Source organism: Phocoena sinus, chromosome 21 (genome assembly GCF_008692025.1).
Source record: "Phocoena sinus isolate mPhoSin1 chromosome 21, mPhoSin1.pri, whole genome shotgun sequence".
In the NCBI taxonomy this organism is placed as follows: Eukaryota; Metazoa; Chordata; class Mammalia; order Artiodactyla; family Phocoenidae; genus Phocoena; species Phocoena sinus.
Window position 1 is genome coordinate 17570838 of NC_045783.1, and position 14888 is coordinate 17585725.

General features: G+C 41.7%; 1 protein-coding gene across 1 annotated transcript in view; it reads left to right on the forward strand.

Moving 5' to 3' along the window:
* The window catches only part of LOC116746692 (microtubule-associated tumor suppressor 1 homolog), a 151767-nt gene that overhangs the window by 136542 nt on the left and 337 nt on the right, over positions 1 to 14888 (forward strand). The window contains exons 8-10 of the mRNA XM_032618290.1: positions 11607 to 11821; positions 13261 to 13366; positions 14780 to 14853. Of these exons, the coding sequence (XP_032474181.1) occupies positions 11607 to 11821; positions 13261 to 13366; positions 14780 to 14853 (395 nt within the window). The remainder of the gene's footprint in view (positions 1 to 11606; positions 11822 to 13260; positions 13367 to 14779; positions 14854 to 14888) is intronic.

The following is a 14888-nucleotide window of genomic DNA, read 5'->3' on the forward strand; positions in this document are numbered from 1 at the left end:
CTCAAAGTCTGTTCATCACCTTCTGCCCTGGATTATTATTCACTTACCACCCAGGCTGCCAACTAAGGTCATAACCCTCTTCCTCCACCCTGCACATGATACCAGGCTGTGTTCTAAATGTCGCCCAGATCCATCTCTCTTCAGCATTCTGGCTGCTTCTGTCCTAATTTAAGTCCTGTAATTTCTCACCTGCAGTATATCCCAGTGGTCACCTTGCCCCAGGCCTGCTTCTCTCTTCTCCCAGTACTACCAGGACTATACTTGTAATAAATCTCATGTGTGTCCTCTATTGGACATCTTTAACAGACATAAGTGACTCCATTTTGGCTTTGGGAAGAAGTCCAAGCATACTAAAGTCACCGTGTATGATGTGTCTGTAACCTTCCGGTGTAGCTTCATGGTGTCTGACCCTCGTTCTCCTCTCTGCACACCTCCTTTTCCCTCCAAGGTCCCAGGCAGAGAGGCTCATTCATGCCTCGTTTGTGCCTCCTCCTCTGTTTGAAAGGCTCTCTCCTCTTCCCACTATCTTTCTATTTTTGCCTCTCAACTCCTCCTCCTTCTCATTGCTTATTTTTAAAGTCTTAGCTAAAAATACCTTGTCGTCAATTCAGTTTCACCCAAATCCTTCAGACAAGTGAACTGCACCTTCTACTATACCCTTCAAGTACCTTGCTCCTATAGGTATTTGTTTATAGACCTCTTTTCACAGTGCAGAGCTGTGAGCACTTCAAGGGCTAGGCCAGTACGTCCTTCATCTTTGTAGCTCTACCAGCTAGTACCTTGGGCCTGGCAGCTAGCACTTCTGATGCTTAGTACTTCAGAGAATGAATGAATGATTTTACTGCTGAGGATGGTAGCTAGGGAAACTTGGTTTTATCCTTATAATATGCTTATACTTGATGGTTTCTGTACACAGATATTTTCCTATAAACTGTTAAAGCTAAGTAATAAAGTAAGATGAGCTATAGTTCTCTTGAAGACATTTTCCATTATGCCTGACATTCCCAGTTAATCCGGTCGTTTTGAAAATGTCAGCCCTCAAAATAAATTACAGTTCAATTTAATGTTCTACATAATCCACAGCAAACATGTTACCTCTGAGATATGGAATAAATGTGTCATTCTGATCTTATGGTCATGTTGGTGTAATGGAGCGCCATAATTATGATCTTTTAGGGTTCCTACTGTATTTTTGTATTGATCTTAATCATTGGAATCACATTTTTTCATCTAAATTAATGAAGAAAAAGGTAGTTTGTATTTCACAATTATTTTCTAGCCGTCAGAAATTAATAGCTAACTCACATCTTTTTATACATTTGTCCTGATTGTTCCTATGTCATGATACAAATGAGATTTTAACCCTTTATTCACTAAAAATTCCTGGAATTCCCATAATAATGGTTCAGAAGACTAGTCGATTTTGCCCTCTGTATGTAAGGATGATGGGTATGGCAGCAACATTTATTGAGTGCTTACTTTTTCCTAACATCAGTGTTCATCTCTAAGTCTACTGGTTTGCATTGTGTAGGAAGCGAGGGAGGGACGGAGGGAAGAATTGAGGCTTAAACGTTATGTAACTTTCTTAAGGTCAATAGGCCAGAAAAGCAAAGCACCTGGATAAAACCTAGGATGGCTAGACCACCAAACTCCCGTTAATTACAAAGAAAGAAACCATGGTGAAACTGTTGCAAAGATGGGGAAATCATTTGATATAAACACTAGTTTGCATTGATAACTACTTTTGGGATCTTTTTATTCAAGTCAAGAAGTATTAGATTAAAATATCTTGTTATGATGTACTAGGAAAAAGTGACTTGGCTCTGCCTAAAGCAGTGTACACATTGTCTGATCAACACTTGACTGTGTCTGTGAACTAACCTCCCTTCACACCTTTATGGAATGTGTTCATTCTTTCACTAGTTTTGTGTACAGTTATGGTGTAACAAGGTTGTATATTTAGAGTAATTTTAAAACTCTTTACAGTTAAGCCACTTTTGAGTTGCAGAATTCCAGAAGTGATTTTTGAAGTGGGCTTTAATGAAAAATCTATTAATATGTAATGAAAACCAACCGTATGCCAAAACAATTCTTTATCTCACTGAGTCGATTGAAGAGGGAGTTGATTCCGTCTTAAACTTGGCTTGTTCTTTTTCTATCCTTGTCTGTCTCTTCTAAATTTAGACTTTGGCTGGCTGTCTCTATAAGTGAAAGGTTAGGTTCTTTCACCTGTACAGATGCACCATATTACCAAGCGTGTCTGTTCTTTTTGCTCCGGACGCGCAGGCTCAGCGGCCATGGCTCATGGGCGCAGCCGGTCCGCAGCATGTGGGATCCTCCCTGACCGGGGCACGAACCTGGGTCCCCTGCATCGGCAGGCGGACTCTCAACCACTGCGCCACCGGGGAAGCCCAAGCATGTCTATTCTGAAAGCCTGTTGAGTCTTCTTCCTTGTCCTGGTCTTTTCCCTCACTTGTCCTTGTCCAGTTTTGATATGTTCAGTATTTCCTGATTTAATATAATCTGTCGGTGGTTCTCAAACTTCACTGTGTAATAAAATAGGCCAGATTAAAACTGCAGATTCCCGGTTCTGACTCGGGTGGCTTGGGATGGAGGAGTCCACTTGTAATGATCATCCAGGTGACTGATGCAGGTGCTCCCTGGGCCACACTTTGACAGCACACTAGCTGTCCAGAATGTTATTCACTTAATGTAAAAAATATATGTATGTAAGACTTAAGTGAGCAGAGTAAGAGAATAATACCAAATAGCTCTAACTGAACTGAATCCATTCTTGTACATAGGCTTCCAAATCATATGCATACCAGTAACTTTGGGGTTTTTTTTGTTGTTTGTTTTGTTTTGTTTAATTCTAGGTGGCTTTTTTTTTTTTTTTTTTTTTTTTTTTTTGTGGTACGCAGGCCTCTCACTGTTGTGGCCTCTCCCGTTGAGGAGCACAGGCTCCGGACGCGCAGGCCCAGCGGCCATGGCTCACGGGCCCAGCCGCTCCACGGTATGTGGGATCTTCCCAGACCAGGGAATGAACCTGGGTCCCCTGCATCGGCAGGCGGACTCTCAACCACTGCGCCACCAGGGAAGCCCTAGGTGGCTTTTTTAAATTAATTAATTAATTTGGTTGCATCAGGTCTTAGTTGTGGCTCTAGGGCTCCTTAGTTGTGGCTCACCGGCTCCTTAGTTGCAGCTCACCGGCTCCTTAGTTGTGGCATGCAAACTCTTGCGGCATGCATGTGGGATCTAGTTCCTGGATGGATCAAACCGGGGCCCCCTACGTTGGGAGTGCGGAGTCTTATCCACTGCACCACCAGGGAAGTCTCTGCCTACCTGTAACTTTGACCTGCCCTTTTGAACCTTGCCCCCTAAACATGAATCATCAGGGAGGAGACACAGGATAGTATCAGACTCACCTGTTCATTAATATTAAATTTATTCTCTTGATTGAAATGTGATTTCCTTAAAGTGTTAACTCACTTTCCTCAGGCCTGAAGCTTAGAACATTTATGCCGGTTATTCAGCCAGGCTTTTGACTCAGATCCACTTTCCAGCCTAAGTGTTTTGATTGGTCCATGGAACGTTTGCTGTTGTGACTATGAGAGCATCTGTTTTGCAGCATGTTGTTGGCCAGTGACTAAGCTGAAAAACAGCAAAGCCTTTGCAGACTTTTATTGGCAGGGAGAACCCGGGCTCTGTGGAGGTCCAGCTGGCACCTCTGTACTAAGATCTGTGACTGGGCCAGACCGTCATCCCGCATGTGAATAAGATTTCATCAGGACTAATCAGTGTAGGGAGAAAAAGATCGTTTTTTTACCTGCCTTACTTTGCAGTCTCTCTAGCTTACACAAGATAATTAAGCCCTGTTATTCTGAGGTGTCCATTGTATGAATGCGTGAACTTCTCTCTTAATGCATCTCAAGTTGAGAAAACAGCCACTTGGGTCAGGTTGTTCCGTGTTCCGTGCTATAGAACCTGCACTGAGAAGGGCTGAGCGGATTGAGTTCTAGACCCGGTTCTGCCACGTCCGTTCCCCCTACAGTCTAGTAAAGTGAGATTTAAGATAATACCTATGTTATTAACTCAAGACATGACTATGTTCTATTACATGGAATAATAAATATGAGAGCACTTTGTAAAGTATGAACTGAGCTTTAAAGGGAAGGTGGTATTATTTATGGGAGGATGGATTTGACGTTGCGGGAGGTTTGTGAAAGTAAATTCCCAGTAAGATGTGATTAGTGGAAGGCTTTTGAAATCAGTTTCTCGTCAATTCATATAATGCCCAAGAGCAATCTGAAAGCTATTTGTAGCTAATTTCGAAATTCAGAAAGAGACCTTTGTCTCTCTCACATGTCTGCCAAATTTCTTGGTCTTGTGAAAAAGCAGTACCTTTGGGGAGCAAAACCTGGGGCTTTTATGAGTAGATGATCATGCCACAGACGGTCTGTGAAGACTCACTCTACAAAATAGAGCACTCTTTCACTTTATCCTCACCAAACTGTAAGGTTAGCAGAGCAGGTGATATTTAGTCCTACCTGGCGTATCAGGAAACTGATCTGCAGAGTTGGAAATGCTTGTTGTTGATAGTCTAGGTCCCTGCCCTTCTGTTGTTCTTTGGGCACCAGCCTCTCCACAAAGTAGCATTTTACTTTTTAAAAAGGGCTTCTTGGTTGCTTTGTTCAGGTATATTATCTCCAATTTGAAGCAGATTAGACCCCAGTTTAAGAGAGTAACCAACACGGTCACTTGCCCTGGAAGTGTGTCACGAGCAGATTTCCCTTCAGAGAATAATACTATGAAACAATCGTGCTACTATGATAGAAGGTTATGTCGCCATTTATGGTTCTGGGGCTGGGGTACAGGAGAAGTAAGGTAGGTATTTGTTTCCCCTTCCTTTTATACACAGGTGGCAGAGCATTATACATGCTGTTCTGCACCTTGCTTTCTGCTTAGCATTTCTTAAAGATCAGTACACAGAGAACTTCCTCAATATGTTTTTAAACAGCTGTAAAATTACTTTTTGGAAACGATTCCATTATATAGGTATACCATAATTAATTTAACCAGTTTCTTCACGGTGGACATTCGGTTGTTTGTAATGTTTTGCTCTTACAAAAAATGCTCTAGTGAATAGCTTCGTATGTCCCTCATTTTGTATGTGTGGGAGTATGTCCCACACATATATTCTTAATAGTGGAATTCCTGGGTCAGAAGAGTATGCAGAGAAAATGTCAGACAAACCCAAATTGAGGGACATTCTGTAAAATGCCTGGCTTCAACATTGTCAAGACGATGAAAAGCAAGGAAAGACACATTCACAGATTAGAGAAGATGAGGGAGATGTGATGAGTAAATGCAGGTCGCTATCTTGGGTTGGAGCCTAGAACAGAAAGCAAGGACAAAGCTTGGAGTTTAGTTAATAGTAATGTGCCAGTAAAATTATTTCTTAGTTTCGACAAATGTCCTGTCATAATATATGATATCAGCATTAGGGGAAACTGGGAGAGAGGTATCCGGGAACTATTCTATCCTTATGAGTTTATGAAAATCTAAAATTATTCTAAAAAAAGTTGATTCTTAAAAAAGCGGGGGGGGACATTAGTAGAAAAACTGGTGAAATTGGAATAAAGTCTGTAGTAGAGCTAATAGTATTGCTTCAATGTTAAAACCTTCGTATTGACAAATGTCCTGGCTTTACATAAGATGGTAACATCTGGGGAACCTAGGTGAAGGGTATACGGGAGCTCTTGGTACTGTCTCTTTGTACCTTTTCTATCAATCTAATAAAATTATTCCACAATTATAAGTTGTTTTTTTTAAAAAAGCATGCCTGCCCTGAGAAGTGTGTGCTGTTAAAGAAAGGAGTGGAGGGTGCCCAGAAATAAAAGCAGGCGAGGTGGCCAGAGAGAGAGACTGAGAGAGACCCAGAGGAGGCAGGAGAGGCTGGACCAGACACCCACCTCATTGCCCTCCTGGATGGTGCGGAGAAGGGAACCGTGCTCAAGGAAGGGCTGGCACTCACAGCAGGCCTGCTGGAAGCGTCTAGGGAGAGTGTGGGTGTACAGCTGGGGAATGAAGTCATCTTGCTTTCCTGTTTGTCTCTTCTTTCGGTCACGAACTCTTGTATGGCATCGTGAAACTTTGCATGAGCTTCTGAGGGACCTTACCTCCCTAGTTTTCGTTTTCTTTTTTCTCTCCCATATTTTATGTCTAATTTAGATCAAATTACCTAAAAGTTGGAGAAATTCTATTGCATATAACGCCAAGAACAGTAGTATTAGAAAGTGAAGCTTTGGGGTGGATGTGTACCCTGTCCTCGTGTGTGTGTGTGTGTGTGTGTGTGTGTGTGTGTGTGTGTGTGTGTGTGTGTGTGTGTTTGCCTTCTCTGAATACTAGACGAGCAGTGCATCTTTGTAACTGTCACACTGTGTCACGGACACCCCTCCCGCCAAGCATGTCTTTGAGGACTCTTCAGACACATTTGAATCAGTGGACTTTGGCAAAGCTAGCAATAATAACAGTAACATTTGTTGCATACTTAACTCTGGTCAGGCACCGGCCAAGCGCTCACATATATTTAATCCTGCAGTGGAAGGCACTAATATTAGTGCCACTTTAAAAGTAAGGAAGTTCAGGCTTAGAAAGCTTAAGTCATTGCTCAAATCACATAGCAGGTAAGTGGTGTGGCTGAGACTTGAACCTAAGTGTTTAGCTCTATTCTGTTAAGACATTTATTTAGGTTCCTGAGAATTAAAGTATTTCTAGTTATCTCATGACGAAAACTGCAACTCAGATATAAAAATTAAGAAAGCCGTGTATCATTTCAAAAGAATACTAACAATTTAGGGCCGTGGTTGTATAATGTTTTTCACTGTAAACAGTACATTTATCAGTCACCAAAGGGAAATTGGTCTCCATGAGATGGAAATAATAAAAATCTGACCCTTCCTCTTAGGAAAGGCCACCAGAACCAATGAGGTAATGGCTGTACTTCACTCCTGGGGAAAACTCCTAAAGGACCCAGGACGAAGCCAGTTCCCTTCTCAAGGTTATATTTGATTCAGGCATTGGACCTTCTGTAGATGTCATCCAAATAATCGAAAATGAAAAATTTCAAGCATTTCACCACTTGTGAAATATTTTTTCCTTGCTTAGTTATCCATGTTTTTAAACTGTCAGAGGAGTGTCTCTCTGTTTTTCCTGTTCTGTCCTTGGCCTCGAATTCTTCTAAGGCCTGGTTCATCTCAGGTTGAAATGTCAACTTCCAGCTTGTAATGTGGCCTTATGTTTTAGGGCTGATCTTTTTTTTGTGTGTGTGTGGTACACGGGCCTCTCACCGTTGTGGCCTCTCCCGCTGCAGAGCGCAGGCTCCGGACGCGCAGGCTCAGCGGCCATGGCTTACGGGCCCAGCCGCCCTGCGGCACGCGGGATCTTCCCGGACCGGGGCACGAACCCGTGTCCCCTGCATCGGCAGGAGGACTCTCAACCACTGCGCCACCAGGGAAGCCCAGGGCTGATCTTGTAAATGAGTTGGTTTCTTTCTTTGCTTCTTAATTCTGAAACTCTGTTTCTCATTTTAATTAATAGATTGCTGGAGAGGGCTTCTGCATTTTCCCAATATGGCACAAAAATGATAATCCATCAATTTTTCTGCAGGCAGTGGTCTCTTTGGTCTGCTTTATCACAGACATGCTTTTAAAAATTGTCTAATAGAATGATTAAAACAGTAAGGACAAAAGGACTACTTTGTAGTCTGTGGATTTTGCATCCGTGCACTAACTTCATGAAAACAGTATCGCCTAACACTGTGAGAAACTCCTTGCTTAGTCCGAATTGTGAAAGAGTCATGTTTGATTTTGGCTGTCTTGGGTGTTTGATTAATTGACTGAGAGTGAGTGGAATTCTGGAGAAGAAGCAAGGAAGAGACAAAACTGAGAACAGCAGTAAGAGCCCAGCTGCATAGAAATCGCTCCTAAATTGAAATAAGTACAAGGAAATGTCCAGGACTGAAGCCCCAGGCTGGCGTCCCCGACTCTCCCGACGAGGTGTGTCCAGCCATCAGGGGTCCTGAGAACCCTTGATACAGCGTTGACATGTGTGTCCTTTAGAAAAGTATTTCACGAGTCTTTATGCCAGATAAGTGCTTCCCCAGGAGCCCAGGCCCGTTAACTCAAAGTAGAGCCATTTGTGTGAGGGATCACTTCAGCCCAGCTGTCCCTGCACAGCTGCAGGCTGATGTCACCACCTGGGGCCGGGCCTGCCTTGGGACTGTTGTCCTGACAGCAGTAACCACCGCTCCCCCATCCGACCCATTTTTTTTTCCCTGTACCCTTCCTTCCCTCCTGTCCTCCCTTTACCTCTCTGCACAGTGGCCAACAAAATCAAACACTAGTTAAGCTTCTTTAAAAAAAAAAAAAAAAGAGGAAACACCCTGTCCGGCCGCCAGTGTGAGAGGACTTCCATCTATCCTTTTTGATTTTAAAGTTATACAGTTATACATTCAGACTGACAGTCTTTGATTACAAGCAGATGTGTTGAAATCCGGCAGGTGTAGCATACTGCTAACTTCTACACGGAAGCTCTTCTAGTTTTTGGTTCACTTAGACATTTTATCTCAGATATGAGCCTTCAGATGAGCTAGAATTTTTTGTTTGTTTTGTTTTTTACTTTGCTGTTATCTGAAATCCTGAGGCAATTAAGTCAGAAGGCTGTGTGAAATCAAGATTTCTCTGACTAGAAAAGCTATTTTGGTGCCTTTATTGACTGCTCGCAAATAGTTCTCTACTGCCTTCTTTCATATAGAGCTGTAACATGGAATTCACACACGGAGGCTTGTGGCCCTATCATTTTATTTGTACTATTTTGGAAAGGCAGTGGAAGCGAATACGTTTACCTGTTTGGCTAACATTTGCCTTCGTGAATCACTTTTTCCTCCTTTGATAAATAAGTAGTGATATGAGGGGCATATTCTGTAGCAATCAGTGTGGCCATCATCTTTTAATAAATTCTTTTAAGGAAAAAAAATCACTTCCCAAACAGAGTCCCAAAGGCCTGAGTTGTTGGTGATGTTGATGATCTCTGTAATCTGGCCTACACCTGCCTTGTTGAGTCTTCCCTCCAACTTTTCTGCCTTGGGAATGTTCTAGCTCCCAAGGTGCACTGTGCAGGCTCCCCATTGCTCATCGTGGAATACAGTTTTTACCCTCGATATGAGGGTAGTAGTTCTTGCTTTGTTTTTGCCTTTACTGTTCAGTAAACATTTGTGGGTTTATTTGAATTTTAAGGGTGCTCTTTAGCAGACACTATGCTTGTCATTATTTCAATATGACTTATTTTATTTCTGAAGGAATACTGATATGGGACAAGTATGGGCTGGTATTTCTACTGCCATGTGGCATATTCCCAAGAAAACAAGTCTACATCATTGCCCGAAATCCATCCCGGGAGCCAGCCAATTTCCCACTACTTAGGTCAGAATAATCATTGATCTAAACTATCCTCTTCTCCTCCCTTAAACAACCTTTTTCCTTCCACTACTCCACAAATACATATTCCTTACCAAAAGAGACATAAGGATTACTTTATAATAAACAGACTTACCAGTACCCATTTTGCATGAATCCATGGGCACTCTGGGGTGTTGAGAACATGCATCCTCCTTACAGAGTAGCACTCCTTTCCCCCATATCTAACATAAGTACAGGAAGGCTGCCAAAGTCCAAAGTCAGGCTTCCCAAGAAATGATAGAGCTCTTTCAGGATTTTAAAAAAATTTTTATTGGCATATAGTTGATTTACAATGTTGTGTTAGTTTCCGGTGTACAGCAAAGTGAATCAGTTATACATATATCCACTCTTCTTTAGATTCTTTTCCCATGTAGGCCATTCCAGAGTATTGAGTAGAGTCCCCTGTGCTATACAGCAGGTTCTTATTAGTTACCTATTTTATATATAGTAGTGTGTATATGTCAGTCCCAGTCTCCCAATTTATCCCTCCCCCACCATCCCCTGATGACCATAGATTTGTTTTCTACGTCTGTGACTCTACTTCTATTTTGTAAGTTCATTTGTACCCATTTGTTTTTACATTCCACATATAAGCGATATCATATGATATTTATCTTTCTGTGTCTGACTTACTTCACTCAGTATGACAGTCTCTAGGTCCATCCATGTTGCTGCAGACGGCATTATGTCATCCTTTTTTACTGCTGAGTAATATTCCATTGTATATATGTGCCACATCTTCTTTATCCATTCATCTGTCGATGGACACTTAGGTTGCTTCCATGTCTTGGCTATTGTAAATAGTGCTGCAATGAACATTGGGGTGCATGTATCTTTTTGAATGGTGGTTTTCTCCAGGTATATGCCCAGGAGTGGGATTACTGGGTCATATGGTAGTTCTATATTTAGTTGTTTTGTTTTTAACTTATTTATTTATTTTACTTTTGGCTGCCTTGGGTCTTCGTTGCTGCGCATGGGCTTTCTTCAGTTGCTGTGAGTGGGGGCTACTCTTTATCGCGTTGCGCGTGCTTCTCATTGCAGTGGCTTCTCTTGTTGCAGAGCCTGGGCTCTAGGCACATGGGCTTCAGTAGCTGCAGCACACAGGCTCAGTAGTTGTGGCTCACGGGCTTAGTTGCTCCAAGGCATGTGGGATCTTCCCGGACCAGGGCTCAAACCCGTGTCCCCTGCATTGGTAGGCAGATTCTTAACCACTGCACCACTAGGGAAGTCCCCTTCCACCCATTTTTTGATTGGGTTATTTGGGTACTTTTGATATTGAGCTGCATGAGCTGTTTGTATATTTTAGAGATTAATCCCTTGTTGGTTGCTTCATTTGCATATATATTCTCCCATTTCTTTCAGGATTTATTACAGTCTGTGTGGGTATGTGTTTATGTGCAAGTTCTGCAAGGTATTGTTAGTACTTCTGTTTTTGGTAGTGGTAGTGAAGAGTTAGGATGCTCTGATTTTATGTTTATCAAATTACTTTGCCTTTTAAAAATGTTAACCTTTCAATATATTTACATTGTATTGTAGCTTCTCAACGTATTTTTCCTAAAGTTTTTATGTTCTGGTGATCTGTGTTCAATATATTCTAGTATTTTGTTTTAATTACTGTATTTTTGAAGTAACGAGTTTCAGTTGGCTCCAACTGCATACAAGCTTAAAGTCTATTGCTTCTCTCTGGTCTTACCTGCTCCTTCTACATCTCGGCTGCCTCCTCTAGTGGTTGGCCTGCCTTAGAGACACCTCGGCCAATCAGAGCCTCCTCTCATTACAGCCCCTGCACTGATTGGTCACCATGTGAAAGGGTGCTCTTCACTTGGGAACCTGGCTCTGCTCAAGGACTTCTCCTACTGCTTGATAGACAGTTGGCTTTTTGCTGCCAGAGACCATTTCCTCTCATTCCCTTTTATCATTCATTTTTATTCTATTATGTTTGAAAATCTGGTCCTGAGAGAATCGAGTACTCTGAGAGCCCTGTGTTTGTACTTCCAGAGTCATCACATCTGTGTGTGAATGTTAGGAATTTAGGACATTTAGCAGGTTAAGTGTCATTTTCCCTTTTCTTTTTCCATCTCTTTTCAGTCACTGCTTCAACCACCTGTGAGAAGTTAGAAAAAGCCAGGAATGAGTTGCAAATAACTTATGAAGGATTTGTCCAGAAGCTAAACCAGCAGCACCAGACTGATCTAACAGAGCTGGAGAATCGGCTTAAAGAATTTTACACTGGGGAGTGTGAAAAGCTTCAGAATATCTACATCGAAGAAGCAGAGAAGTACAAAACTCAGTTACAGGAGCAGGTCAGTGCTTTTAGAACCTGCGCATGTGCTTGGCCATGGCTATTAATTTGAATTCTAACTGTTGTCTGATGGTGGCCTTGCTTTGATGACCTTCTCTTTGTTGGACATCCCTAAATGAACTTCTTTAAATTTTAAATAAATGAAAAGTTTTTTAAATTAAATTTTTTATGATCAAAGCAATGTACATACGTTGAGCGAAAAATCAGAAGAAAAAAAGACAAAATTTAAAACAACCCTTTAAAAAATTTTTTTTAATTGAAGTATAGCTGTACAAGATTATATGTTACAGGTGTACCATATAGTGATTCACAATTTTTAAAGATTATAACTCTATTTATAGTTATTATAAACTATTGGCTGTGCTCCCCATGTTGTACAATATCCTTCTAGCTTGTTTTATACCTAATAGTTTGCACCTCTTACTCCTCTACCCCTATCTTGCCCCTCCCCCTTCCCTCTCCACACTGGTAACCACTAGTTTGTTCTCTATATCTGTGAGTCTGCTTCTTTTTTGTTATGTTCACTAGTTTGTTGTATTTTTTAAATTCCACGTATAAGTGATATCATACAGTATTTGTCTTTCTCTGTCTTATTTCACTTAGCATCATGGCTCTCCACTTTGCTGCAAATGGAAAATGTTATTCTTTTTTATGGCTGAGTAGTGGTCCATATATATATATACACACACACACATACCTATATATGTGTGTGTGTGTATATACATATATAGTGTATCACATTTTCTTTATCCATTCATCTGTTGATGGACATTTAGGTTGGTCCCATATGTTGACAATTATAAATAATGCTATGAACATTGGGGTGCATGTATCTTCAAATTAGCATTTTTGTTTCTTTTTGGATATATTTTTTAAAATAAAATAAAACATCCCTTTATCCTACTGCCTAGAAATAATCCCTTTGCAAACATTCTGGTGCTGCTAAAACATAGGCTTGCATTTCTTCTTCTTTTTTAAAATGGCTCTTGTTTAATAACTCATATTTTTCCCTTAATGGTATATCCTAAACCTCTCTTTAATTTCCTTGTTCCCATTTAAAATCAGTTTTTCATTTAGCTGATATTTACACAGTGCCAACTATATGCCAGGCATGTGCTAGGGACCGAGAATATAGAGGCCAACATGATAGATGTAGAGCTTATATGGTCCTGTCACCATGGAAGGTATCCTCGTTCCGTATGGTGGACTCAGCCCTTTGCATCCATGAACCCTGGAGAGCTGCGTGTTGTGTTCCTGAGGCACGGTGGACTGGAGCATAGGGACTGGCAAACCCCAGTTGGGTTGTTCTTTCCATGTGTCTGGTAGGCCTTAGACTTGAATGCGAGCTCAGGTGTCAGATTTCCTAACGCTGCTGCTTATTATTCACCTTAGGACTTTTTATTGATAAACTATTGTTTTGTTTTGGTTTTCTTCTTATAGTTTGACAACTTAAGTGCTGCCCATGAAACCTCAAAGTTGGAAATTGAAGCAAGCCACTCAGAGAAAATAGACTTGCTAAAGAAGGCCTATGAAACCTCCCTTTCAGGCAAGAATGCTTTTTTCTATTGAAATAGAATAAAAGCTAGTGGAACAGCGTGATATGTTTTAAAACGGAAATGATTCATAACTTGCCCCTCTAGAGAATACCCTGTGGTATTCCGTTTGGAGTGTTTTTTGGTTTCTTTTTGCACTGTTCATCTCCCCTTTCCCCTAAGGATGCAAATAATAGTTTGTTATAAATGCCAGCCTTTTAGGAAATATAGTTTTGGGTTTTTTTTTTAATTTATTTTTTGGCTTTGTTGGGTCTTCATTGCTGCTGGGCCTTCTCTAGTTGCGGCGAGCAGGGGCTACTCTTTGTTGCAGTGTGTGGGCTTTTCACTGCAGTGGCCTCTCTTGTTGCGGAGCACGGGCTCTAGGTGCATGGGCTCAGTAGTTGTGGCACACGGGCCCAGTAGTTGTGGCTCACAGGCTCTAGAGCACAGGTTCAGTAGTTGTGGCGCACGGGCTCAGTTGCTCCGTAGCATGTGGGATCTTCCCGGACCAGGGCTTGAACCTGTGTCCCCTGCATTGGCAGGCAGATTCTTAACCATTGTGCCATCAGGGAAGTCCCGCTTTTAGGAAATAGAATGAACTTTTAAGGAACTTTAAGGTCCTTTTGGTAATAGTCGTGCTTGACCACTTCAGATCCTGGGAAGTTGAACGTGTCAGTTTATATCCTGACCATGGTGAAGGATCCATGCCAGGCACTTCACACCAGCACTGCTGTGAAATGTAGATGGCATTTGTTGAATAAAAAGATGTGTTTTATTATTTCATCATGATTGGAAGTGTTGAAATAAAAGGAAAAGAATAAGAAGCCATTTTTTACAGAAGTGCCCATGTAGCTGAAGTTATTACACCGAACCCATTGCATCTACAGAGAAACATATGGACACGTGGTGAGAACTGACCCTGTGAACTTTGTCTGGGGCCGTCTCATCAGAAAAAGACTTGTTGTGTGAGGTCAGAGATGAGAACATGTAAAAGTGACTGGCCCAGGGTAGATGTTGGGTAAACATTGTTTTTCTTCCTTCCTGCTGGAGATGGGTTTAATTTGAGACTTCTGTTTGGTTCGTGAAGGGCAACTAGAACAGAGCACAGGGCCTCCTGACCAGGAGTCTGAAGGCCAGTGTTTGACCGCCCCCATCTCCATTGCCCCCAGGCGTGCTCTTTGTTCCCTGAGGTCTTTTGGCCTCTCTGGGCCTCTGTGTTCTCATTCATAAAATGGGAATTATCTGCCCTACTCACCTCATGGGCTAATTTGAGAACAAGTCGTTTAATTTCTACAAAAGTGCCATACAAATATGAAGTAATGTAGGCGCAGCGCCTCATAATCAACTGTTGCATCCATGTGCTATGATGACTGTAGAATACAGTGACCTCGTAGGATGTTATTGACTCAAAACAATATCACTCCCAGAGATCAAGAAAAGCCATGAAATGGAAAAGAAATCACTTGAGGATTTGCTTTACGAGAAGCAGGAGTCACTAGAGGTAGGTAAATCTCAATCACCACCACCGCTCCTGCC